General features: G+C 32.2%; 1 protein-coding gene across 1 annotated transcript in view; it reads left to right on the plus strand.

The window, feature by feature from the left end:
• The first annotated feature begins 4,332 nt into the window (after positions 1–4,332).
• LOC118189499 (pre-mRNA-processing factor 17) overlaps positions 4,333–25,601 on the plus strand; it is a 52,216-nt gene continuing 30,947 nt past the window's right edge. Inside the window, exons 1-3 of the mRNA XM_085815226.1 lie at positions 4,333–4,580; positions 14,108–14,194; positions 19,529–19,658. Of these exons, the coding sequence (XP_085671352.1) occupies positions 4,425–4,580; positions 14,108–14,194; positions 19,529–19,658 (373 nt within the window). The 5' untranslated portion in view covers positions 4,333–4,424. The remainder of the gene's footprint in view (positions 4,581–14,107; positions 14,195–19,528; positions 19,659–25,601) is intronic.

The following is a 25,601-nucleotide window of genomic DNA, read 5'->3' on the forward strand; positions in this document are numbered from 1 at the left end:
CTGACAAATGCAGATATAGGGCTATATAGCAGATCTGGTCTCGGCAGTTTGGACATAACACTGAGATAAATAGCTTGATCCGTTCGTCTATCATACCTTCACTCAAAGTGATCGCGGTCGCTCATAGAGACCCAACGGAATTTATGCTGAAATCTGTAATAGCCTCCGGCCGAGGAAAATTGGGGCTACATTTTCTTCCGAAAAGTCCAGCTCTAGTGGGTACAAATATTGCATAGTCCTTTTCTAGTGAGTCTCATTTGGCATTCTCACCGAACGCGCGAATATCTTCGTTCTTTTCTTGGGATTTCGTTCTTTTCTTGGGTGCTTTGGTACACACACTGGCCAATGAATTAGAAACCCAAGATCAATATTATATTGGATCACCCTTAGCACGGATAACTGCTTTGATTCGTTTGGCCATCGAGTCTACATACTTCTGGAATGCATTTACGTCCTGAGAATACCGTGCATTGGCTATGCAGCATTTTAGATCTTGTAAATTAGGTGGAAGAGGAGAAAGCTCTCAGATGGGTCTTTCCATCATATCCCACACATTTTCTGTGGAGTTAGGATCCAGGCTATGCAGTGGCCAGAAAAGGTGTTGGAAGTCAAACTGATGTTCAGCGAACCAATTTTGAGCACTTCTGGCACGATGTATAGTTGCATTATTGCCTAAAAAGTACCCGTCGCCATTAGGGTAAAACTGCAACTTTGCAGAGTACAATTGATGTGCCTTTTATATCTAGGCATCTCATGACTGCTTGTTTACCCTCGAAGAACACCAGGGCACCAATTCCATGCCAGCAGAACATTCCCCATATAATGATACTCCCACCAGACCCTTGCACAGTGCGAGGAACGCAGGATGGATTCACGACTTCATGGGGTTCTCGCTAAATTCGACGTCTTCCATCAGTACAAAGTAAGGTGTAGCGTGACTCATCCGACCACTTCACCCGTTTTCAATCCTCAGATGTCCAGTGTATTCTTCTCCGATACCACTACAAACGAATTCTTGCATGTCGGGAATAAATGAATGGTTTACTTACAGGCAACTGACTATGCATTCCTATTCTCTGCAATTCTCTGCGCGTGATTCGAGCTGAAATCTGTTGGTTGACGATTTGTGCTAGTTAAAGCACAAAAGAGTCCCTATTTTGCCATACAATTCGTCGAAGACAACACCGATCACTCTTGGAAAACTGTGCTCGAACCATAGAACTGTGCGGACCATTGAAAAGAACTGTGGGTTCTGATTCCAACTTTTGAAAACCTTTGGTATGGCTGCTTTTGAAAACCCAGTGAGATTTCGAACTCGAGGCCCTTGCTAAACGGTCACCAACAATAAGCCCTTTTTCAAATGGTGAAAGATTTGCCTTTCCCCCATTTTACTTCATTCATTGTGAAAAGCACTACTGCACCTTACTTATACTAGCATTCTAACCACGTGTAACTCACGTCATAAAAAAAATTGCATACCTCATTCCTAGCATGTATTCAAATCAAAATCTCGAAGGTTTCGAATTCATTGGTCAGTGTGTGTATGATGGAAAATATTGAATATTATTTAAAATTGCGATTCAAGTAACATCAGTTTCTTCTAAAATGCTTTCATCTGGTCAAGTGGGTCGATTTTAAATTATCTTTCCCTTGTAAAGGTATATATATTATTGATTAAGTTTTTTTCCTACTATTTCCACTAAAATGCATAAATCCAGTAACCACTCGTCATTACTTAATTGAATGTTTTGCTTCTGATTCATACGCAAATCGATTTCTTGACGTAACTCAAAAAAAACATTGTAAGCACTTTCCACAACTTAAAACTATCTAACATGACTGAAATATACCCTATTCAGCGTATAATTCTAATAGAAATTCCTTCATTTGTAGTTGAGAATACTAATTTGTAGTTGGGATTACTAATAGTTACTAATTTACTGTTTTTATGACTGCTTGAATAATATGATTCATCGCTAATAAACTACTGGCCAATAAAATTGCAACACTAGGAAAAGGAATGATGTCAGGAACGTCAAAATCACATGAAAGGAAGAAAAGGTTGGGATATGCAAATGATTAGCATTTCAGTGCATTTAGACGAAGCAGGAGGGAGAAACTACATCTGAAGCATTGCATAAAAAAGTTGTTTTTCAAATGGCTGGCACTTGCCTATGCCGGCATCGGCCACTATGAAGGCCAGATGTGGCGTCTCTTTATTATGGAGGCACTTATCAGGTGGGCCACCTTTGCTTCCTATAAACGGGCAGACAATTTTTACATTCATGCCTTCTCAAGAATTCGAACCCGGGCCCTTCGATATCGCAGTCAGACTCCCATAAACTCGCAGTGGCTAATCGCACCGACGGTGCGAATAGCTAACAGGCTATTCACACCACCTACGTTCACGCATGCGCACAATCAGCCCAGGTACCAGCATTTTACGCCGATTTCCGTAAGGTAGGCGGTAGCGAGAGCGAAGATTGTTAACCCTAACTCAGCAATAGAAAGGGTTGTCTGTTAACCAGCAAGAGAATAATTTGCAAGTAATAATTATCGTTTACAAAGACGAAGTCAATCTATATACAGGATAATATTCAGGAAATGATTAGATAAAATAGAGATTTAATGATGGAATTCTTTTATTTAACGGAGAAATTTTTATGCAAACTTAGACCCTAGTCTTATAGCATTGGACTGTCAGAATTATTATTCAATAAGAAAACTCAGTGAAAATTAAAATATTCTTATATATTCATCACTTTTTCAGTATCCACTCATATTTATAGGTTAAAATGCCATATTCAAAATCAAAGTTATTTATGAAATAAAACCTTATAAAAGCTGATAAATCATTTGTGTGTGCAAATTTTTAAATCTAAAACTCTTACATTAAATTATTTCTGTCTTTTAAATTACATCTCATTATTTATTTCAATTTAATTTATTAATGTGTTTGTACTAATATTTCAAAGTTCTTTGAAGTATTTTTTGTGTCCTGAAAATGCCAAGTACTTCAATTAAAAAAAAAAAAAAATAAGCAGGTATACAGAACTGTCAATAACCAGTATTATATGATTCATTTAATAGTTCATTTAATCGCTTTTAAATCATTTCATGTCTAAATTTTCTACACAGAAATCCTCTGTCTAATTTTTATTATCTTTTCTCGGACGAAAATTTTCAAAGAAGTATGAATTGTACAAATGAAGAAGTACAAAAAATGTAAACACGATCCCCCCCCCACTAATCAGTCATTTAAACTATTCCAACCGTTCAGGAAAACGATAAACATTACGAACATAAAAATCGACTCTTTTTTATATATACTTTAATAAAAAGAAATGTTTCTTCTTTTTATAAGAAAAGGAACCCATTTTCCTTTCTAAACTTTTGAAAGTCGCCAACGCTTAAAAAATGATAAACTACGCCAAGGTAGTAACCCGCCTTTAAAAAAAAAAAGATTCGGGCAGTTCGCGTACGTGGAATCCGTTACGGATCTGACAATTCAATGCGCATGCGTGGTTAATGGTGGTGCGAATAGCATCGGCCTCCCCTAATTACTATACTGTCTGGGCGTCACATAAAAGAAAAGTTGTGTATTGGATTTCTCATTCGAAAAGCGCTTTGTAAGGTCAGAATTTGCTCAGAATATCATATTATGCCTCGCATTAGAAGAAGAAATGCTTACCAGCAAGTGTTGGAATTCGAGAAGCAGGATCGTTGCCTAACGAGAGTGTGAATTATCGTTCCGTGATATCCCCAGTCGCACTGGTCGACATCCAAACACTGACATGTGAATATGGGATCAGTGGGTTGCTGAGGGTCATACTGAACGGCTAGCAGGATCTCAACGCCCAAGAGAGCTGACATATTGTGAGGTCAGCCCTGCAAACCGTACAACCACATCACGGACCATCAATCAGGAAATAGGCATGTTTGCAGCACGCCCAGTATCCGCTCGTACGGTGCATCGATTTTTTGCAGCAGCGTAGACTATAGGCGCGGCAACCATTATTTCGGCTTTTCTTGGCTTGAGAGAGACGGCGACTCTGATACGTCTTTTCACACGAGTTCTGGTTTTGGGTGCAGTACTCTGATGGCCATATGCGTTTCTGGATAAGATATGATTAGCATTTCAATCCATGTCAGCTAGGTAATGGAGCCCCTGTTCTCTGGTTAACAGTTAATAGCATTTCAATCCAAACAAAGCCAACTAGATGTCTAGTTGGCTGTGGTCTGGAGGCTGCGAAGAGACCACCTTGTTTTTGTACCAATATTTAGTTTCCTCACAGTAGGCCAAAAGACTTAAAAAGTGCAGAATAGTATAAATGTATTCCGTGTTGTGAGTAGGATGTGTTTTCTCTGTTGTCCAAATTCTTTTATAATAAGTTTATAATAAATATTTTTTAACGTGACAGGTGATGGCTGGAATATCTTTACTTAAAGATTATGGCAGTGACAGTGATCTGTCTTCCGAGGAAAATCCAGAGGCCACTTTTTCCATGGATCCTTCGAAAAGCATTATTGCTCTGAAGGAAAAGTTTCAAATAAATGCTGCTCCGCTTGTTGAAATTAAGGTTTGATGATGATTTATAGTTATCTGTAAGATTTCTCAAACTACTAATATTTTAATTACCTATTATATACAATATTTTGTCTAAGATTTAACCTTTTTTATTTTCATATAACATAGATTGAAACGTAATGATTGTGCCACCACTGAACAAAGCAATATAGTACACCTTCAAATGATATTTCAAATGTATGAAATGATTTCCGCTAAATGACGTGAAAATGTAACGAGTTACTTTCTTTATTTCTCGAGTTTTCGAAATAGAGCATAAAACTTTAAAAATCCGATTTTTATTTGAAAGTGCATTGTTTAAGGCAGAATCTCGTAAATAAAATCTGTCTGCTTGTGCTTTAATACAGTCAGTTTCGAAAGTCTTTGCACATTATAAAAAATTTAGCAGTTGGAAAAGAATTAATAGTTTTTCTACTTTATCACCAGTGTGGATGATTCACCATTCCCCAGTTTGCCACAATCTTAAACATTTCTTGCTGATTAAAGAGAAGTGTGTGATACCGTGTTGAAAGTCACAGCAAGCTTTGATAATAATTATAAACAATTTGGGATTGACTTGCATAGAGAAACCCATCGATAATATTTCAGTTTTTGGTTGCTAGAAGCATATTTGGCAATGTCACTCTTTATAATAGTATTTATTCAGAGTAACATACAATTCAGATTAAGGTTGATCTTTGGATTATGATAACTTGGCGAAAATTTGGCGACCAACTCTGCTACAGCAACCCTCTATTTTTTTTTTCACCGCCATTTTGTCTTCACGAAGTAAAGACATGTTTCTTTTCTTTTTATTTACTGAACACTTTTTCCAACAATCTACTAGCCGAATTACACTTATGCTAGAAATTTTATGTAACAAAACTGTATAATCATGACAAATATTAACTGCAAAATTGGGAAAAGTGCACAATCGCAAACTCCTTGCGCATTTTTCAGAATAGCACATACACATAAACCATTTACACGTCGACTTATTTTTACTTAAAAAAACATCCCAGAATTGCACAAAAATGGCATTGCACAGACTCTTCACTATATCCATGTACACTGCTATTTTCTCATAAATTACAAAAATTTGCACGAAAATGTATGAAAATTTTGTGAATCTTTAAATCCGGTAAATTACCTGATTGCAAAAAGTATATACCCTTTCCAAAGATGAACATTTCCACGTATAAAATAAATAAAATATCCAAAAACATTTACCTCTGAATTATCTATTATATTATAAACGTCACCAACGAATTCATACCGCAAACATTACAAATGGTTACAAATACTTAGTGTCAAATATTTAAATTACTTCCATGCACGTTTACTTAAACTGAAACGTATACCAAATTCCTACAAACATAAAATTCACAAAATAACTATCATTTAATTAAAATATCACTAAACCATGTACACGTCGACTTATTTTTACTTAAAAAAACATCTCAGAATTGCACAAAAATGGCATTGCGCACACTCTTCACTATATCCATGTACACTTCTTTTTTCTCATAAATTAGAAAAATTTCACGAAAATGCATGAAAATACTCAACGTATACTACTCAAACGTATTCCAAAATACTACAAACATATAACTCACAAAATCATGATCATTAAATTAAAATATAATTAAATTAAAAAGCACTACTTAAAATATAAATAAGCACATACATTAAATTAATAAAAATTAGATTACAATCCTAATTACTTTAAACTAAATCATTGCTAATAGCAATTTTCCAATAATATCATATTAATTTATTTACTCCTTACATTTAGAACAATGCATAAAAATAATATCCTCAAATGATTAAAAATACTAACTTACCTAATCTTCAGAATCTTCATTATGTGGCACGCACATTTCCACTATTTCACACAACACATAATGAAGCTTAATACAAAATAATATAGTACTACAGTTTTCCAAATTCCCCCCCTTTACCGATTAAAGAACTGTAATTCGTCCATTAATGTCACATGACATATCTCATGATCTCTCATTTCCCTCACACAAAATAATGCATAATCGGAACTGAGTACTTCTCACATTATTACCAAAGTCCTAGGTAGTAACCTTTATCACCTCCAAAATGTCACCAAACTACCAGTTACAGTCAAAAGTCGTTAATTCGGACACCCATAATCCAGAATGATCTATAATCCGGACCTCAAAGCTAAAAACTTTCTGCGCATGCGCCGCGTTGAAGCATGCACATAGGCGTTTATGGGTGCGCGTAAGACCTTTACGACTGCGCATATGCGTGTGCACAAGCGCAGAATACATGTTTGCGTTTATAACGGACGGTATAAGCTAAAATTATCTAATTATCTATTTCAGTTAATGTTGATGATTGCGTTGTTCCTTAATCTTCGAATTGGATCCGGCTTATTATTTTTTGTAGACTGTAAGAGCAATTTTATAAAAGTAAGCTTGAACTTTCGATTATGTCAAATAGAATTTCCGATGCTGGAGCTCCCAAAGGATCTACAAAACGAAAGTATGTTTCGATGTCCATCAAACAAAATGTGGAATTGCTCCAAAAAATGGATAAAGGCATATCCTTTGTTTATCTAACCGTTCCGAAATATGTTTATCAATTTCACGCTGCTCTGCACGGGGGGGGGGGGGACGTTGCGGCGCGCAATGAACTGGAAGTTGATCTGTCAGCACTATCGTTATCTTCAGGGCAGATGTTTTTATTTTATTCGGCTTATAATTCCTTATTAAATGTAGTATTTCATCTCGATGTACTCCGTCTTTGATATGATTTAAATCAAATTCCTCGTCATTATAAATATCACGAATACAAATCAAATAGTTTTCTGGTTGCAATTTTCTAATTTCGGCTATGCATAATGTATGCTTTATGCATACGCGCGTTGAAAGAAATGTTTAATAAAGTAAACAAAAAATATTAAGCTTTTTTTTGTAAATTTTGATACCCTTTAGATCATATTGCTCATTATTTTATAAATTACGATTTCATATTTTTAATTTTATAATTTCTGCATGCCATCTTACCAGATTTAAACTGATGATCAATGATCCGGAAAAATCGATAATCCGGAATCACCGAAGTCCCGGCGAGTCCGGATTAAAGACTTTTGACTGTACTATATTCCAAAGATCAGCCCAGATTAAATTTTCAGAAGACATTTATGACCTTAAGGGTTTCAGTAAAATAGAGGCTGCTTTCAGAAGACTCATGAATTTTACTATCTTCTTGAAAGAGATATTAAGCAAGTGCAAACAAATAATAATTCAGATCTTAACACTATCATTAAAAGTTTCATATAATTTTCCCCCTGTATTGTTTAATTTGTATCTACAAAGTGTATGATGCATTTTTACATGAAAATATTTTATAATCTCTTTTTTTGTATTTGATTTGTTATTATTGTGAAAAATCCAAGAAGAAACGTCCTTTGATAAAACGTTTCTTCTTGGATTTTTCGCAATAATTTAAAAACGGATTTTCGTAGTTTTCTTTTTGTCAAAGAGCGTTTCTTCTTAACACGTGTTTCTCAATTTCCTGTACACATCGCGGAGAGGGAAATTCTGACCGCCAGGTTCCGTCGCCAAATCCCTTGGCAAATTTTCCCTCCGCATTCTAGTGGCGTAATAGCATTTTACTTGTATGGAACCTTTTCTTCTTTACATAGACGTTCTTTGGTTAGAATAATAATGGGATTTGGCGACATCTTGATGCGCAGTAAACGGGTCATTTTGATCTTGGCGACAATTTTCAAAATCGTGCCAAAGCCTTACTGTATACTAGAATTTTACCGCAAAATCTTTTTAAACCCCCTTTTTTTTTCTTTTTAATAAATACCTTGCCATTTTGCAGTAAAATAAAAAAATAGTAATCAGTCATCTAGGCTAGCCATGTAATATAACTATATTCGCTAAAATATAGATGATTATTCTAATTCAATTTTTAAGTAATTATTTTTATGTTATTCATATAATTTAATGTAGCTTCTTCCCTCTAAATTTATTTATTATTAGTAAATAATATTTCCAAATTTCAGGAAATTTTCTCTGGCATAATCCTGAAATTAATTATAGCAGTATGATGACATACCATCACGAAATTTAATGCACATATTTTTTCCTTATGTATGCTGCAAAATAAATATAAAATACCTCAATTTATTAAAATAGATTTCTTTCTTTCGTTTAGCTGCAGAATGTCTGCAAAAAAAGCCTTATTTTATTCCAGATTGGGAAGATTCTAATCTCAATCTTCAGTGGAGAAAACAACAACTATTATAATTATATTTGTGTTTTCAAGTGTTAAGGTTTTAAGAGCATACCTCACGCAAATGAAATTTACCTAAAATCTAACCTAACTATTTAGCATTGCGTTGTGATTTATAAGGACCGGATTAGCCTCGTGTTGAACTGGTGATGATCATGAGTAATAATTAAATAAAACATACATTTGTTATCCAATATATATATCTTAAATTTTATTAAGTTTCTTAAGTGGAAAACTAAACAAAATTATCAAACAAAGTATACCAAGAATAATTAAGAATAAATGTCCTCTGGGATTTATTGAATAATTAAGTGAATTTGCTACATAATACAAGTAATACCATAATTAATTTACCTCTTAGCACAGCCAACGTACATTACGCGGATAGACTGGAATTTTCTTGAAACACACCTGGAAAACCTGGAAAAGTCAGGGAATTTCATTCTCCTGTTTGAGTGGCAACCCTGATATATTTTCACTTAAAAATTCAAAGGAGCAATCAATTCCGGGTAAAAGTATATTCACGGAACATTCAACTACTCAGGTTACCATAAACGAAACGACAACTTTGAGATAAACAAAACAACAATTTCACGATAATACAAGGGGTACCCTTCAGTCTACTCTAACCAAACTGTGTTTTTATAGTACTTTGAATTTTGTTATATAGATCGGTCTTTTGTTGATTTATTACCGATGCAGAAATTCATGCTAGTTTGTAGTTGAAAGTTCTTTCATTATTTTACATATGAGCAGTTCATGCAACAAGCTTGCATGTGATCGAATAGTTTGGTATATGTGATATCCACAGGAAGAATACACTTATGCTTCTTGTATAATTATGCCGCATATAAGCTTTTATCAATTTTTTACAGCAATTTCAACTTATAAGATTGATATCAAAGTATATTTTCACTTTTAAGATCCTGCAGCAGCTCCAAAATTAGAAACTCCTTTCAGCATAATTGAAAATTCAAACTTATTCATTCAGTTTTTACAAAGTTGCAGAAATTCTTCAATGTTTCTACTCTAACAGTATAAGATTTTAAAGTGTAGGTATATCTTTAGAAATAATCAGTTTGATATCAACTAACAAAACATCATCTGATGTTCTTATAGTGTGATGGATAATATGTGTTGCACATCCGACTCCAGTTAAATCACGGTTAAGGTTTTGCTTCAGTTTAACAAAAATATTGTTTTCTTGACTTCTATCAGCTCCTTCAAAGTTAGAATTCATATTATCAGCACAGAGACCAATAACATTTTCTTTAAAATTCTTTTCTTCACAACAGGTTGTTAAATAGTTACTGACATTATCGGATGTTTCACCAGATAAGGATTTAATTTATACAGTTTTTACTCTAACTCCATAATCCAATCTAGTATAAATCTAAGTATTGGAAAAAGTTTTAATTTTTGGGGGGCTTCGATGTATCAGTTAAGATTGAAACGAACTTTTGGTGCAAATCTCACCAAGCAGACTTTGTTGGCAATAGCATACATTATATACATAAAAAATGTTAACAAATGTTAGTTCTAAGAATTTTTTATTTTGAAGGCATAAACATTTTAATATGGTTTAAAATTTTGTAAAAAGCCAGTAAATAAAGACAATAAATATGTAAAAAGACAATTTAAAATTTACTATGCTTTCATGGTTCAACATCCTGATTCGCCAGTTCATATCACGTGACCCCAAGTGATCTTATCTCACGTAAACTACACTACAAAAAACTAATTATCTACATTAATTCCAAGTTAAATCTTAATTTGGAATACAAGTTTAAATGCAAGAATTATTTCAATTCGTACAAATAGCTTACTCAGAAACTATGTAAAACCGCATTGCTTTACTTCGCTAGTGTATTCTCATTAGAATTGATGAATTCAACCCTTGATTTTGCCTTTTCTATATTTTCGCCTTCGGCTGAGCGGTGTGATTGCATCCTTATTGACTTAATTACCGCAAATGGTTTTAGGTCATAAAATTTAACTATCTTGTAAAAATTTTATGTAATTGTATGCCAGTATTGAAAGAAACAATCAAACTGATAAGAAATGGCTGCGATTTGTTTTGAAAATGAAGCATAAAAGGTTACCAGCAAAGATATTTCATTTGGCATCAGTTGTACCATTATTGGCAACTTTATCGTTTGCACCGGCAAAACGGAAAAGTACCGAACTTTTTTCTAAGGCATTGTGCAAAGCTGTTATAACATAAGAAGTGGAAACATTTAGTAGTATTTCCTTCAGCTTGGTTCATGCACTTGGTTTATGCTCAAATGCCACTTGAAGCAGCTTGTATATAATCCGTAGACCTAAAGCTATTGTTGTGGCAAATAGTATGGTATACAAATATACCTTCTGCTTCAGCTGATTCTTCTTCTTTATCACCCTTATTCTCCTGTTTGAAAAAATTCTTTAATGAGGAGGTATATGCAGCAGCAGAATTTGACATTTTATGTTTATTACTATTTATATCAAGTTTATTATCTGTACGTACACTGTGGCTTATTGAAAATTTTGAAGAACAGGTTCACAACAAAGTATATCGGAATTGCTTACAGTTTTTTCAGTAAATTAGTATTCCTTCTGTAGGTCTTTGTTAAATGTACACTTTTTTTCTTTGAACCCATTACTAAAAGAAAGTGATAAAAAATTAATTAAATTAAACTACAGTAAAACATATCCTTAACACAAATGTAATGTACTGTTGATAAATAAAAAATATGTTGTTACCAAACGAGAAACGTCATTGTTTTGGCACATTTTACACAATTTTTTTAACCATTATGTAAAATTAAAATAATGATGGAGTAAAAATTTTACGATCTAATCAGGACAAAAGAAAGATGATTTTAGAATTCTTATATCAACAAAAAAATTTCAGCATATGATAAAGAGAATTAATTTTAGATGCCATGTAATAATGTATAATGGGATGATACACACTAACATATGTAATGAACTGTTAATAATTAGAAAATATATTTATATATTATTAATTCAAATCTTAATTGAATTAACATATCTATTAAAAACTGCAGTGTTGTGTGTTAGTGAAAGTCTGAGCTATAACTGTGAGCAAATATTCCGAGTATGCTGGTGGGTTGGGGAGAGAAGTACGAGAATGAGAAATAGAACTCCCTTCCTACAATTTTTCTAAGGTTTTTAAGGTAAGGTTTATGTGGCCGGTATGGCGTGCATCTTTTAACTTGCACTTGTATTCTCAATTTGCAATCTACACTACTTAAATAAATATATGCATTTAAACTTTTACGTTCTCACACTACTGTTTTTCAGAACAAGTTATAAATTCGGGAACAAAAAATTGAGTTGTGAAAAATCGGGACAGGGACTGAAAATTTCTGACTGTCCTGAGAAATTTGGGACATGTGATCACTTTGCTAATACTCTCTGTTTAATGCTATAGGTAGACATAATTTTTTGTTCAAAGCTATTTTCTTCTGGTCCTATAATTGCCATCTTAAGAATTCTCACTAAATTGTCAATTGGATTTTTTTCATGCTAAGCAACTTCTATGTCACTTTCTTTACTATCCATAATGATACTTTCTGGCTTTAGAACTATACTACAAATTTTGTAGTCTGTTAGTTGATTGATGATTGGGACATTGTCGTTGCAACGAACAATCTTCTGTAATATCATTTTCATTTATTACCACATCCCCAAAATTAATTGGAAAATTTTGCTTTTGTTTGCAATATCTGAAAACCTTCAAATTTGTGGCTCTCATTATAAAATTTAGCTAGTGTCTGCTATATGCAATTAGCTTTATGTCATGAGATTGGTGTATAAACACATGTTATTCTGCTAAATTTTATTTTGGTTGTATTGTATGGTGGCGAAGTTAAGCCTGAATTATATTAGTTTAGTTATTTATTACACTAACAACTATCGCCCACACATGCTTGAGGCTTACCTGAATCTTGAGTAAATTCCCACATATACTTAAAGCTTAACCAGGGCTGGCGCTAGACATTTTGCAGCCCAGTGCAATAGCTGTAGGTTTTAAATTTTGCTGCCTAGTGCCTTCCTAGATTTTTAAAAATTTTGTATATATCTCTCTGTAATGTTAAATAAAAATGTCAAAAATCATCGAGCCAAGTTATCATCGTTTAATCTGCAGCAATCCAAAAATGGCGTTCATTGACGAAAGCCATAGGCTTATCGAAATAACAATTTAGTTATTGTGAATTTGAACAGCACATAATGTAATACTTTAGCCTATGAATTATCATTTACTATCATCAAGTCTAATTTTTGTACATAAAAAAAAAAAAAAAAAAAAAAAAAAAAAAACCCTGTTAAATTTCTCCTCATCAACACTTTTAACATTTCACAGTGCAGTTATAGTGTGTTGATAATCGCATAGTGATTAAAGCAAAAAATAATAAATAATACTTTGTCTGGTTGGCATAAGGGATATTCAATAGATCTAAAATCAATGAAGTAAAATGTTTATGTTTAAGATATATTCCAAGCAGAAAATCAGTTTTAGATCCAAATTATTGATTATACAGATTTATGATGATAAGTGATTGTTTCTTCAGTATAGATGTGTTTTATTTAGTACCGAGAGAAATTAACAATCAAGATTCTCCATATGTTTTATTATTAAAATATATCAAATGGGCATGCATAAAGCATACATAAAAATTTCTAATTAAAGAAAGAGGTTGCTGGTAGTTCAGAGGTCTGGATTTTAGATCATTCTGGATATTGGACATCTGGATTTTGACTTAGTTCTGCTCACATTGTTTATGTAGCTAGATATACTAATTCCATTCTATGTTATATGAATTGCTAAGAGATTATCAATCTGATCATTCTGAAAATAGACTTAATGTTCAAGTGAGAATCCTCTCTAGACTTAAGTTATTTGACGAAACATTTTTAAGTTCTAGGTTTTTTTTTTAAGCACTTTTATATATAAGAACAATTTTTAAAAAAAAATCACACTTAATTACAAGGAATCTGCTCATTACAGTATTGAAAATTCTGAATTTCTTTGCAATTAAACTAAATTTATAGAACCTGGATTATTATAATGTGATAAAGACTTTTTTAATTTGTGAATTTTTTGTGCATTATTTCAGAGTAATAGCTATGCAAACTTAATGATATGTTTTATTGTAAAACTTTAACTGATATATCTATCAAGTGTGGTTCAAATACAGTTTGTATTCTGTAATTTTATTCCTGTTTTGTAAGTGTGATGTTAAATTTTATCAGGAATCATTTGAAGCAGTCAAATGCATTGACCCATCCAGCCGTGTCATAACTTTTAATCCAAAATATGAAGAACTTTATGCACCTGTTGTAAGTAAATTGGATATTTTTGAAATTATTTTAAGTTAATAAAATTTAATAATGTAATGTTAAATTATAAATATGGAACTATTCTGATATGTGCCCTCAAATGCCGCCATGTTACTATCTAAATTTTTTGTCTACATTTTGAACTTTAAGCCTAAAATGTCTCCAAAAATTCGGTTTTCGCAAATGCAAAAACTACGTTTTGAACACACGATTTAAGCTAAAAATCCAAAACAAAAACAAAAGAGTTAAATAGCAAAAACATAAAGTTTCTAACCAAAAATATTTGACAAGAATCCATGTACACAGCGACATGTTTTAACTTAAAAAAACATCTACGAATGGCACAATGTAGGCAACGAACAAATCTACGAACTACGCACACCTCCCTTTAATAAATTAGCATAACAATAAATTTCAAAGAATTCCATGTACACGGCATCCTGTTTAAACTTAAAAAAACATCTACGAATTGCACACTCTAGGCAATAAATGAATCTACGAACTACGCACACCTCGCTTTAATAAATTAACATAACAACAATAAATTTCAAAGAATACCATATACACAGCATTTTGTTTCAACTTTAAAAAACATCTACAAATTGCACATTCTAGGCAATAAATGAATCTACGAACTATGCACACCTCGCTTTAATAAATTAACATAACAACAATAAATTTCAAAGAATACCATGTACACAGCGTTCTGTTTCAACGTTAAAAAACATCTACGAATTGCACACAATCTAGACTAAAAACTAATCAACAAAATAAACTAAAATAAATTTCAAACAATTCAAAAAACAACAATAAAAACGGAAATTCATACAAAAAAAACTGAACATAACATTCTACAAAATAAAAACAATAAAATAAAATGCACTTACCATAATAAAAGCTTCTTTTAAAAGCAGAAATATCAATTTCAAACATCACAAAAACAAAAAACACAAACACTTTCTGCAAATGCACTACAAAGAAATTTTTAATTTCTCTCATTCAACAGTTCTTACAATTTCTAGAAATTTGTTAAAGGCATCTTCTCCAATTTCATGACAGTAATGAAAAAACATATACACAGCCAAATAAAAGTGAAAATCACATTTCCTGTTATAAGTAGGCAACGTAGCTAACATGCCGCACATACTCTCTATACGATTTATATGACAGCCAGACTCGCTATGCCCAAAATTTATACTATGGTTCACAAATAAATGTTGAAAACCTTCTTTTCTCAAATCCTTGTAGGATTTTCAACCATCCGAAAAAATAGTTGTACCAGGCTCAATCCACTCCTTAATACACTGCATCAGTGTTGCCTTACTTCTATCATGCACAGCTACTAAAAATAATCCCTAGACCCTCTTCCCACACCTCCAAATACCCACTGGCCCTCAACAGGAAGGCCACGTTGCCGAATTTCGATTCGTCAACTTCCACCACTTTATCTTTCTCCCCTATCTTCTCAGATACTGAGCGTACAAAGTGCAAAATACATTTGTTAATAAAATTTCGCCAGTCACACAACGTCTGTGAAGAAAACTTCCACGATTTTGCTATATCACATGCCTTCTTACAATTCAAAATTTCGAAAGTAACAATAAAAACTTCTTCCAACGTTAACTTGCTACATGAAAACCAAGATCCAAACCTTAAACTCTGCTGACACCCACATACTTTATTAGCAACAATTTGACTGCAAACCCACACAAGTCTATCAGAAACACCATTTTTCGTCCGAGTTCTCATATCAGCTCCGCATTTCGGACACTTCAAACTCTTTTAAAAGTCCCGATTCCCACAGAAATTCCAAAAATACACTACGATCCCCATAAATACATCCGTGAACAAAAGACTCGTTAACAACTCCAACATCATACCTTTTCATACTAAATTTACTCTGCACACAATCTAAAATATGCGACTGAAACCTTCGCACCACGTCTTTCATTGCAACATAGGCCATTTAAAAAACACAGGCGACACGAACCAACTAGCAATTAAAGTACTCCACCAAAAGATTTTTCAACGTTGACAGGGTTGCCATACAACACGCAGTCACGCCAAAAACCAGCGCAGAACACATATCGCCACATTTGGTGGAATTAGGGCGTATATCAGAGTTGTACCATAAGTATTAATGTTAGAGATGATGACAAAGGTTTTGAACTTTCTTTTAATAATTTATAAGAAAGGCTAAAACAATATGATTGTATCAGTTTGCTTTCTATAAAATATTTTTCTTTGATTAAGAGTTTCTGTTTATTATGGTAACAGATTTTTTTAGTTTATTGAAGTGGACATTAAAGTACATGTGCTATTTTCTGTGCTAAAAAGTATATTTCTGACAACCCAAATATTTGTTTAGCATACGTGTGTTTTAAGAGCATATGGATCTGCACTTTTGAAATTCAGCAATTATTTTTCTGATTAGTATTTCTTTTTGCATTGAGTTCTTTTTTTATAATAAATTGTAATGGGATTGTAGAGTTTGCTAGATGATGTAAAAGAAACTGTTGCATTTCTTCAGAAATATGGCATTTTTCCCAACATTTGAGAATGCAAAAATTCTCATTTTGTGAAATTTTATTCCTTAAATCACAAATTTTATGAAAATATAGTGAGAAAAACTGCAAACAGAGTATTAGCGTGCAAGTCAGAAACTGGTTTGAAAATAGCAATATTTCATTTGTAGTAGCTGTTTGCGTCATTAATTAGTTAACATATATACAGCGGTGATATTTGGTGAAGAACTGAGATTATCCCCAGACCAAAATATTGATTGATATAATAAACTCTGAGAAGTGTGTGTGTTCTTTAAGAAAAAGAAGAATGTAAAAAAATTGACGGTACTGGACGTACCATTGAAAAAGATGTAAGGATACCCAAACAGAGAAAAACAGAGAGAGAGAGACCCAAATGTTTTTGTCCAAAGTCATCAACAGGTTTGGGTATGGAGACTCAAAAAATACTAATGTTATGCTGAGTCTTATTTTTAGAACTTATAATTGTCATCATGCTGATATAATGAAAGGAAATAAGAATAGGGACAGTATTGAATTTATTTAAAGAAATTTTGGTACTATTCAGTTTCAAGGGCCGTAAAAAAATTGCAGCGAAAATGTATGCGCAAAGGCGTCAAACCTAGCAAACGTGCCCATTTCACAGCGTGCCAAATCTAGCGTACGCACTGATATAGTTCTATATTTCTTAAGACGCCACTGAAATACTAGTTTAATTTTTAATTCCTTTTTTGATATCCTATGGATTTAACAACTTGGAAATTACCTATGATGAAAAGTCTGCAATAGAATTTTGGGTAAAGTGCAGAATCACCCACTGCCTGACGCGTTTTTAAGAATTGCACATATTCGGTATCCATTTACACATCGACTTATTTTCACTTAAAAAAAATCCCAGAATTGCACAAAAATGGCACTGCACACACCCTTGAATTTATCTATGTACACATTGACCTATTGTCATTTAAAAAGTAAAAGAAAATTAACAAAATTCCAATTGTTTTTACCCTTGTAAAAAGCGGAAAAGAAATAAGCGGGCAATTCTGCACTTTACCGAAAATGTTTTCAAAGAAAAGGCATCATTCATTATAGAAAATTATGTTTGAACAACCAACGAGATGACATTAATGCTTTAGCGATAACTCGGTAGCGAAATATTATATGAAATTAAACTTTCATCTAAATTAAAACATCAATATTTAGATAGTTATTTAATATTATACTTCCTTTCTTGTGTTAGGGTTGCCGCAATTACTTTTGGGAGCACTGGCATCAACAATACTTTGGCGATTTTTTACAGCCCTCGAAACCGAATAGTACCGAAGTTTTCTTTAAATTCTTTGGTTATCATACATTTGAGAAGAATACAATCAAATTTCCTTCTTTTGTGTGTAATTCTGGAAACTACTCTTATATAAGCCCTCGCTTGGCGACAAATTTCTCGCCAAATATTTTTGGCGATAAACTCCACGGTGTTATATTACTATCTAAATTTTTTGTCTATATTTCGAACTTTAAGCCTAAAATGTCTCCAAAAACATGGTTTTCGCACATGCAAAAACCTTGTTTTGAACACACAATTTAAGCTAAAAATTCGAAACAAAAACAAAAAATTTAGGTAGGAAAAACGTAAAATTTCTTACCAAAAATATTTGACAAGAATTCATGTACACAGCGATATGTTTTAACATAAAAAATCATCACAGAATTTCACAATTCATGCAGCGAAGGAATCTACGAACTACACACACCTAGCTGAAGTAAATTAACATAACAAGAATAATTTTCAAAGAATACCATGTACACAGCATTCTGTTTAAACTTGAAAAAACATCTACGAATTGCACAATCTAGACATTGCACAATAATCAACAAAATAAACTAAAATAAATTTCAAACAATTCAAAAAAACAGCAATAATGACAGATATTCATACAGTCAAAAGTCGTTAATTCGGACACCCATAATCCGGACCTCAAGGCTAAAAACTTTCTGTGCATTGACACGTGCATAAATTTCATAGGTTTATTTTTTGAAAGTGTATTCTTAAATTTATTTTTCATTAAATGCAGATTTCCAAGATAAATGATTAAATAGGCCTATAAGGGAAAACTATTTGAAATGAAATAAAACCCAAGAGGAAAAAACGACTTAGAATGCAGTTTTTAATTGATTGTAACATTTATCTTTCGTGCCATCCTCAACCTAAAATTATCTTTCATGTTATCCTGAAATAGTATGACCATTTGGTAATTCACAGAAATGGAATTGTTTGTGACTTTACTCATTACTCTGACAAATTACTGATTTCTGTTTCAAAATGTTATAACATTTCAAAAATAAAACGACTGCCTATTGTACGTAAGTTGCATTTAAGAGGCTAAAGAAATGCAGTTTGCTGTACCTGCTATAGATTGTGAACCCATATATGTAAAATTCATATCCATTTTAGTATGTATTGAACTATACGTTTGGTACAAATAAATATCCATCTCACAACCCATGCTTGACTTCAAGCAACCTAGCACTAAAAAAGGTAAATTATTTCTTTATAATTTAGGAGGGAAAGTTAGGTAAGAAGTTTATAAGAAATATAATGTATATTAAATATTAATGAATCTAATGTAGGAAGCTGATTGAATTTGTTTTCCAATTATTGAAATATTTTGTATTTTCTCTCCGTTGATAATTATTCATACAGAAAATGTACATGTTTTTCTTCTAAAATGTAGCTTCAATCCATAAAATCAGACTTCTATTTGTGAATAATTTAGCTGTCTTTGGAAAAAATAATATATATTCTCTTTTATAGGCTGGTCCAATAAATCCTTTCAAAACGCAGCAGCAGTTGGCTGTTAAAAATTCTCTTGCAGGATATGTGGAACCAGCACACATTAATGATTTTCATTTTGAATTGCAAAGGAGGACTTTTACAAGTTTCGGTAAAAAAAATTATTAAATTTTTAATATAAATATTGTAATTTGTTTTATTTCTTTGTTATAACATTTTTAAATGCAGTTTTAAATATTAATTTTTATAGTCCTAATCAATCTGATAACTTATTAATTTTCTGAAAGTTTTTTCTAGTTTGAGTAACTTTTTAGAACAACATACATACTTTTTTAGAACAGAATACATCTTTAACATAATTAAAGAGCTGTTTATAATTTTAAACTCTTTATAATTGGAAATACTTGATTAAAGCTGAAGAAGAATTTACGGTAAAATTTGATTGACAGCTTGAACATTTGTAATTGGCATTAAAGTGCTTTTTTTTTTTTTTTAAATTACAGTAACATTTTTCTGCATTGAAAAGTTTATTGAAAATGGATTGCAAAAGGGCATAATTAAGAAAATAATGCAGACTCGGAAAATTCTTTCCTTCTGTGCTTAATTTTTGCTGCTGCTTCATATGAGGATTACTGCTCATTTTTGTGGTCCTCTTACAAGTTCCTCAACACTTTCATTGCTCGCTTCTCGCATTATTCATATTCTCAAAGACATAATTTCCTCCACTCTTGCAATATTTTTTTCAGAACGATTTTTAAATTTAGTTAGTGCAGAAGCTTAGCATTAATTCCTCCGTATGTGTAATCATCAGGAGTAAAATATATAGAAATGAATATTGCTTCCGAGTCCGTAAGAGTTAGCTGTTTTGCTGAAACAATTTGAAAATGCTTTTGGAAAAGGGCTTTTTCATAGAGCTCGAAATCAGAGAAGACTCGTTGATTCACAGATTAACTGAAAGGGGAATTTTGAGAGGCTGGAATTTCAACAGAATGATGTCAATTTTTTTCACTGAAAATTTCTTCAAATCCTGAAAGACTTCCAGTTGCAATGTCTAACATTGGAAGTGCACGGAGAGGTAAATCTTTCTCCTTCAGATATTTCTTTTGGATATGGATAAAAACTCCACCAAATCACTGATTAAGAAATTTTTTAGTTACTAAGGATTTGGGATTTAACATCTATATTCTTCTAAGCCTATTTTTTCACCCTCCGTACCCTGAGATCTCTTTAATTGTATAACGAGCAGCAGTTTTGTCTTTAAGTTTTCCTTAGTATTACTGCATAGAAGAGGTTTAAATTTTCTTTCATAGGCTTGCAAAGTCATCTCTTTCTTTTTGATGTAGGTCCATGTTTTGTACCAGAAGAGAGCAATCTCATTAAAGTTAATACCTGCTACAGAATAAAACTGTTCTTATCTATCTTCTATCTTAAAACCGCAACAGGTTTGCCAACAGCATTTTTGCTTGCATGGGGGGCCTCCTCATGTCTAATCACGCACGGATGCATGTTGTTGAACCATGCCCTTAACTAGAACTCTAGAATGCTTTAAATTCTTTTATATAAGTTAGTAGTTATAATACAGTATCTTGTGAACTCTATATTCCAACTCTTAACTTTCTCACTATGGTGGCTATCACTAATCAGTTGCTCTTTATTGATACAAACCGACAGTTTCTTCCTCTGCTTTTTTGTACTTTTGACACCACCAAAGGATGATCATTAACCTAACTTTTCCTCAAAAAATCTTTCCTAGTTTAGTCATCCTGGCAGATACTATCTTGTATCACCAAGACCCACCCAAGGGAGAGAGGGCTAGTAGACTAGATGGCATTCATTTCATTTTCTATAATATTTAGAGTCACATTAGTTATTGCATAGTTTATTAATTCATGTTATACAAGTTGAGAATAATCATGAGTCCATGATATGTCCATGATATAAAAGTATTTTACAACATACATTTTTATAATACTCGCACAGTCTATTAACATCTAAGTTCTTTGTTTCATATTTAATAAATTTTCATCAATTGTTTTCATAATATTCTTTTGTTCTATCTATATCTAAAAACTTTAATTTATCCAATTTGTGGTAGGTTTTATAACTACTGCAATTTTACATAATTTTACAAAAACAACCTTACAATGTTGCATAATATTATATATACTGTTTTAACATACTATGCAAAGTTTCTCATAATCCAGTACAAAGTCAATAATCTGGACTTGTCGGGACTTCGGCGATTCCGGATTAAGGGTTTTTCTGGATTATAGATCATTAATTTAAATCTGGTAAGATGCCATGTAGAAATTATATAATTAAAAATATGAAACCGTAATGTATGAAATAAAAAGCAATTATGATCTAAATGGTATCAAAATTTATAAAAAAAAAAAAGCTTAATATTTATCTGTTTACTTTATTAAACATTTCTTTCAATGTAAATTGTTTAAGTTGCTTCATTTTTTGTGCTAAACGCTCATGCATTTATATTATTGCATAATATTATATATACTGTTTTAACATACTATTCAAAGTTTCTCATAATACAGTACAAAGTCAATAATCTGGACTCGTCGGGACTTCGGCGATTCCGGATTAAGGGTTTTTCTGGATTATAAATCATTAGTTTAAATCTGGTAAGATGCCATGTAGAAATTATACAATTAAAAATATGAAACCGTAATGTATGAAATAAAAAGCAATTATGATCTAAATAGTATCAAAATTTATAAAAAAAAAAAGCTTAATATTTATCTGTTTACCTTATTAAACATTTCTTTCAATGTAAATTGTTTAAGTTGCTTCGTTTTTTGTGCTAAACGCGCATGCGTAAACATTAAACGTGCATGCATAACATTAAACGCGCATGCGTAAAGCATACAAAAAAAGTTTGTGGCTTTGAGGTCCGGATTATAGATCATTCCGGATAATGGATGTTCGGATTACAGACTTTGTACTGTACATGCATTTTTTTATGTATTGTGTATTATTTACAAAGTTCTAGATAGTATTTTCATTATACAGAATTTGTTTATGTCAGATACATTTTATTACATTATTCCAAGTTATATCTAGTTGTAATGAAAGTTTTTCACCAAAAACATTCTTGATAAAGATAGGAAACAGAAACAGGAAAATAGTACTTTTAGTGCAGGTAGCACCACCCAAATCTATGTTTTTCTGTCAATGTTTTGGTAGTTTCTCAAAGCCTTTGGCCCAGAAACTTTGGTCGCAAGGCTAAAAACAGATCAACCTCATTTTGGACATCTTGTGAAGAACGCAAAATAGCACCAGAAAGATGTAGCTGCAGGTGTGAAAAAAGGTAGAAATCAGATGGATCTACGTTCGGGGATTTATGGTGGGTGTGGCAAAAGATCCAATTCGAGTCCGAATAGAGTCCAGCCGGTTAATGCAGGTCTTGCATTATCTTGATGGAACATTACCTTTCTCCGCTGGAACTCTGTTCAACATGTTTCCTTGATAATAAGCATTAACACGGGCTAGCATCTTGATGCACATTGTACTGTCAGAGAGTTTTACCATTTTCCTGAGACCAACTCCGTTTTCGACCTGTGTTGTCAAAGTAAATCCACTTTTCACCACAAGTGACGATCTGGTCGAGAATTTTGTCCTTACATTGACATTCGAGCGGATTAGTGCTGGTCTGAACATGTCAGTCCTTAACAATAATGGTATTTATTTACGAATTTCTCAGCACTGTGTTCTAAAACAAGTCTTTTTCTTTCAAATGCCAAAAATCATTTGACAAAATGTGATTAAACATGTCAACACAAACTGTTTGTGCATATGATATTTGTGGTGGCAGGAAACTTTTCTGAAAACCTGATATTGTTTTTTAATGTACAATTACTATGTATAATTAATTGAACTTCAAATATTATGTTTCAGTTATATAACTCATTTGACTCTATATAGAACATTGCATGCTGCAAGGTTTTTGCAAAATGCAGCCCAAAAATAATGCAAATATTAAATGATAGAAAATAAAATATCATTAGTAGAAGCTAAGCATATTACATTGTACTGTGTATAGGACCATTAAAATACTATCACAATAACATCATAGTACCATTATGGCATCAGTAATTTATGCATGCATTATTAAACACTTCTAGACTTTGCAATCATTTTTAATGCAATGAAATTTTAAATTATAGGTATATTCTTTTAAACTAAACTCTTTAAACTGAATTCTTTTAAACATAATACGTTACTGAATTATATATCCATTATCAGTTCAGTGATGGTTGATGTGATTAAATGAAATATTTTAATTTATTAATTAATATTAATGTCTGGAAGAAAATGTGTCTAAACTGATACAGTAGAATTCCAGAAATCCGCAAAGCTTGGGACCAGAGGTTTTGCGAATTTTATGATTTTGCCGATTTTAGGACAGAAAAGATAAATCATAATATTCAGACTAAAAGTGCAAAGTAAATAAGGTGTATTAGATACATTTAATTAAATTATTATATACATTATTGCAATAACTTGCATTAAATTATTATTACATATATCAATTGATTATATTATTCGTTGTATTATATATACACAGCATTGAGGTTTGCCAATTTCGCCTCATGAAAAGATTTCCGTTTTCGGATTCCGGTGTTAGAATCACTGTTGCTGTAAAATTTCAACAGCTTTTCTTTATTTTTCTGTATATCATACACAATCGTATCGCAATTCTATACGATTCTGCTATAAACCAAGGAGTAGCACCTGTCTCCATGTTTTGCAGAATTTGCATTTTTTGTATTACCGGCAATGCTTTTCAACGTTGCAAGCAGTAAAATCATGAGTGCGTTTCTAATCTGTAATTGTATTAAAAAGGGCTGAAATTTAAAATATTCTTAATTTATCCACAAAATATCCGGATAAAAAGAAAAGGCAGCACTAAAAATACTCTCGGGAAATAACAAAGCTCAGAAAATACAACAACGTGAATCGGGAACTTGAAAGAAAAGTTGAGTGAATCTTCTGCTTTCTTACCTCGATGCAGATTAGAGGAGAAAAAACTTTTATCATGATGTCAATAATTTGGTATTTCCGTTATGACTCATTATTATTTGGTAATTATGACATCATTATTCAGTAAGTATTTTTTTCTCGATATTTCGTACTCAATGTTGCGGTTTGCGGAACCTATAAACTGAATTATTATATTTTGAGAGGCAATGCGGATTTCAGGAGTTGGTGGATTTCAAGTCGGCGGATTTTCGGTATATGACTGTATTAATATACATAACAATATTAAACTAATAATATAAATAACAATACTAAAGTAATATTTATGTAATAAATACTACAAAAATAATACAATAAATACTGCGATAAATGCAAAGTCCGACATTAAGCTTTGTTGAAATGATCTAATGTTGAAGCTACTTTTATTTTCACAAGTTCTTCTCTAAATATTGGGCATCTTGATGAGTTGGCTAAGTCACTTATCTCATATAAGAATCCTAAGTTTTTATTTGCAAGAGAGCAGTTATTATAATATTCATCTTCTGACTTACACCCTTCTTTTCTGTGATCTTTACTACACCCTGGATAATCTATTTGAACTGTGTAATTTTTGGCCAGATGTACAGATCTTTGACACTTGAGATACTTGAAACACTTTATTAGAACTTACCTTAAAGAATTTTTCACATAATGATTATCAATTAGTTGCATAATCTGTTCTGTCTTAGGAGTAGATGCCTTAAATAAATTTTATTCTAATCTTCATTGAATAGAGGTAAGAGTGCTATCTTGATATCATCTGCAGCAAAAAGAATATTTGCTTTACTTTCTCGGTTTTATTATTCTTGTGTTAGGAGTTTCTTTGAGGAAGGAGTGTTTTCTAATGTGCTTTAGGTAAATTAAATTTTCTTTCTCTATGCAACAAATCAGTACTATCTTGATATCATCTGCAGCAAAAAGAATATTTGCTTTACTTTCTCGGTTTTGTTATTCTTGTGTTAGGAGTTTCTTTGAGGAAGGAGTGTTTTCTAATGTGCTTCAGGTAAATTAAATTTTCTTTCTCTATGCAACAAATCAGTAGTTCTTTTGAGCATATGGT

Source organism: Stegodyphus dumicola, chromosome 1 (genome assembly GCF_044657685.1).
Source record: "Stegodyphus dumicola isolate Sdum_Otavi_A_Nest chromosome 1, ASM4465768v1".
NCBI lineage: Eukaryota > Metazoa > Arthropoda > Arachnida > Araneae > Eresidae > Stegodyphus > Stegodyphus dumicola.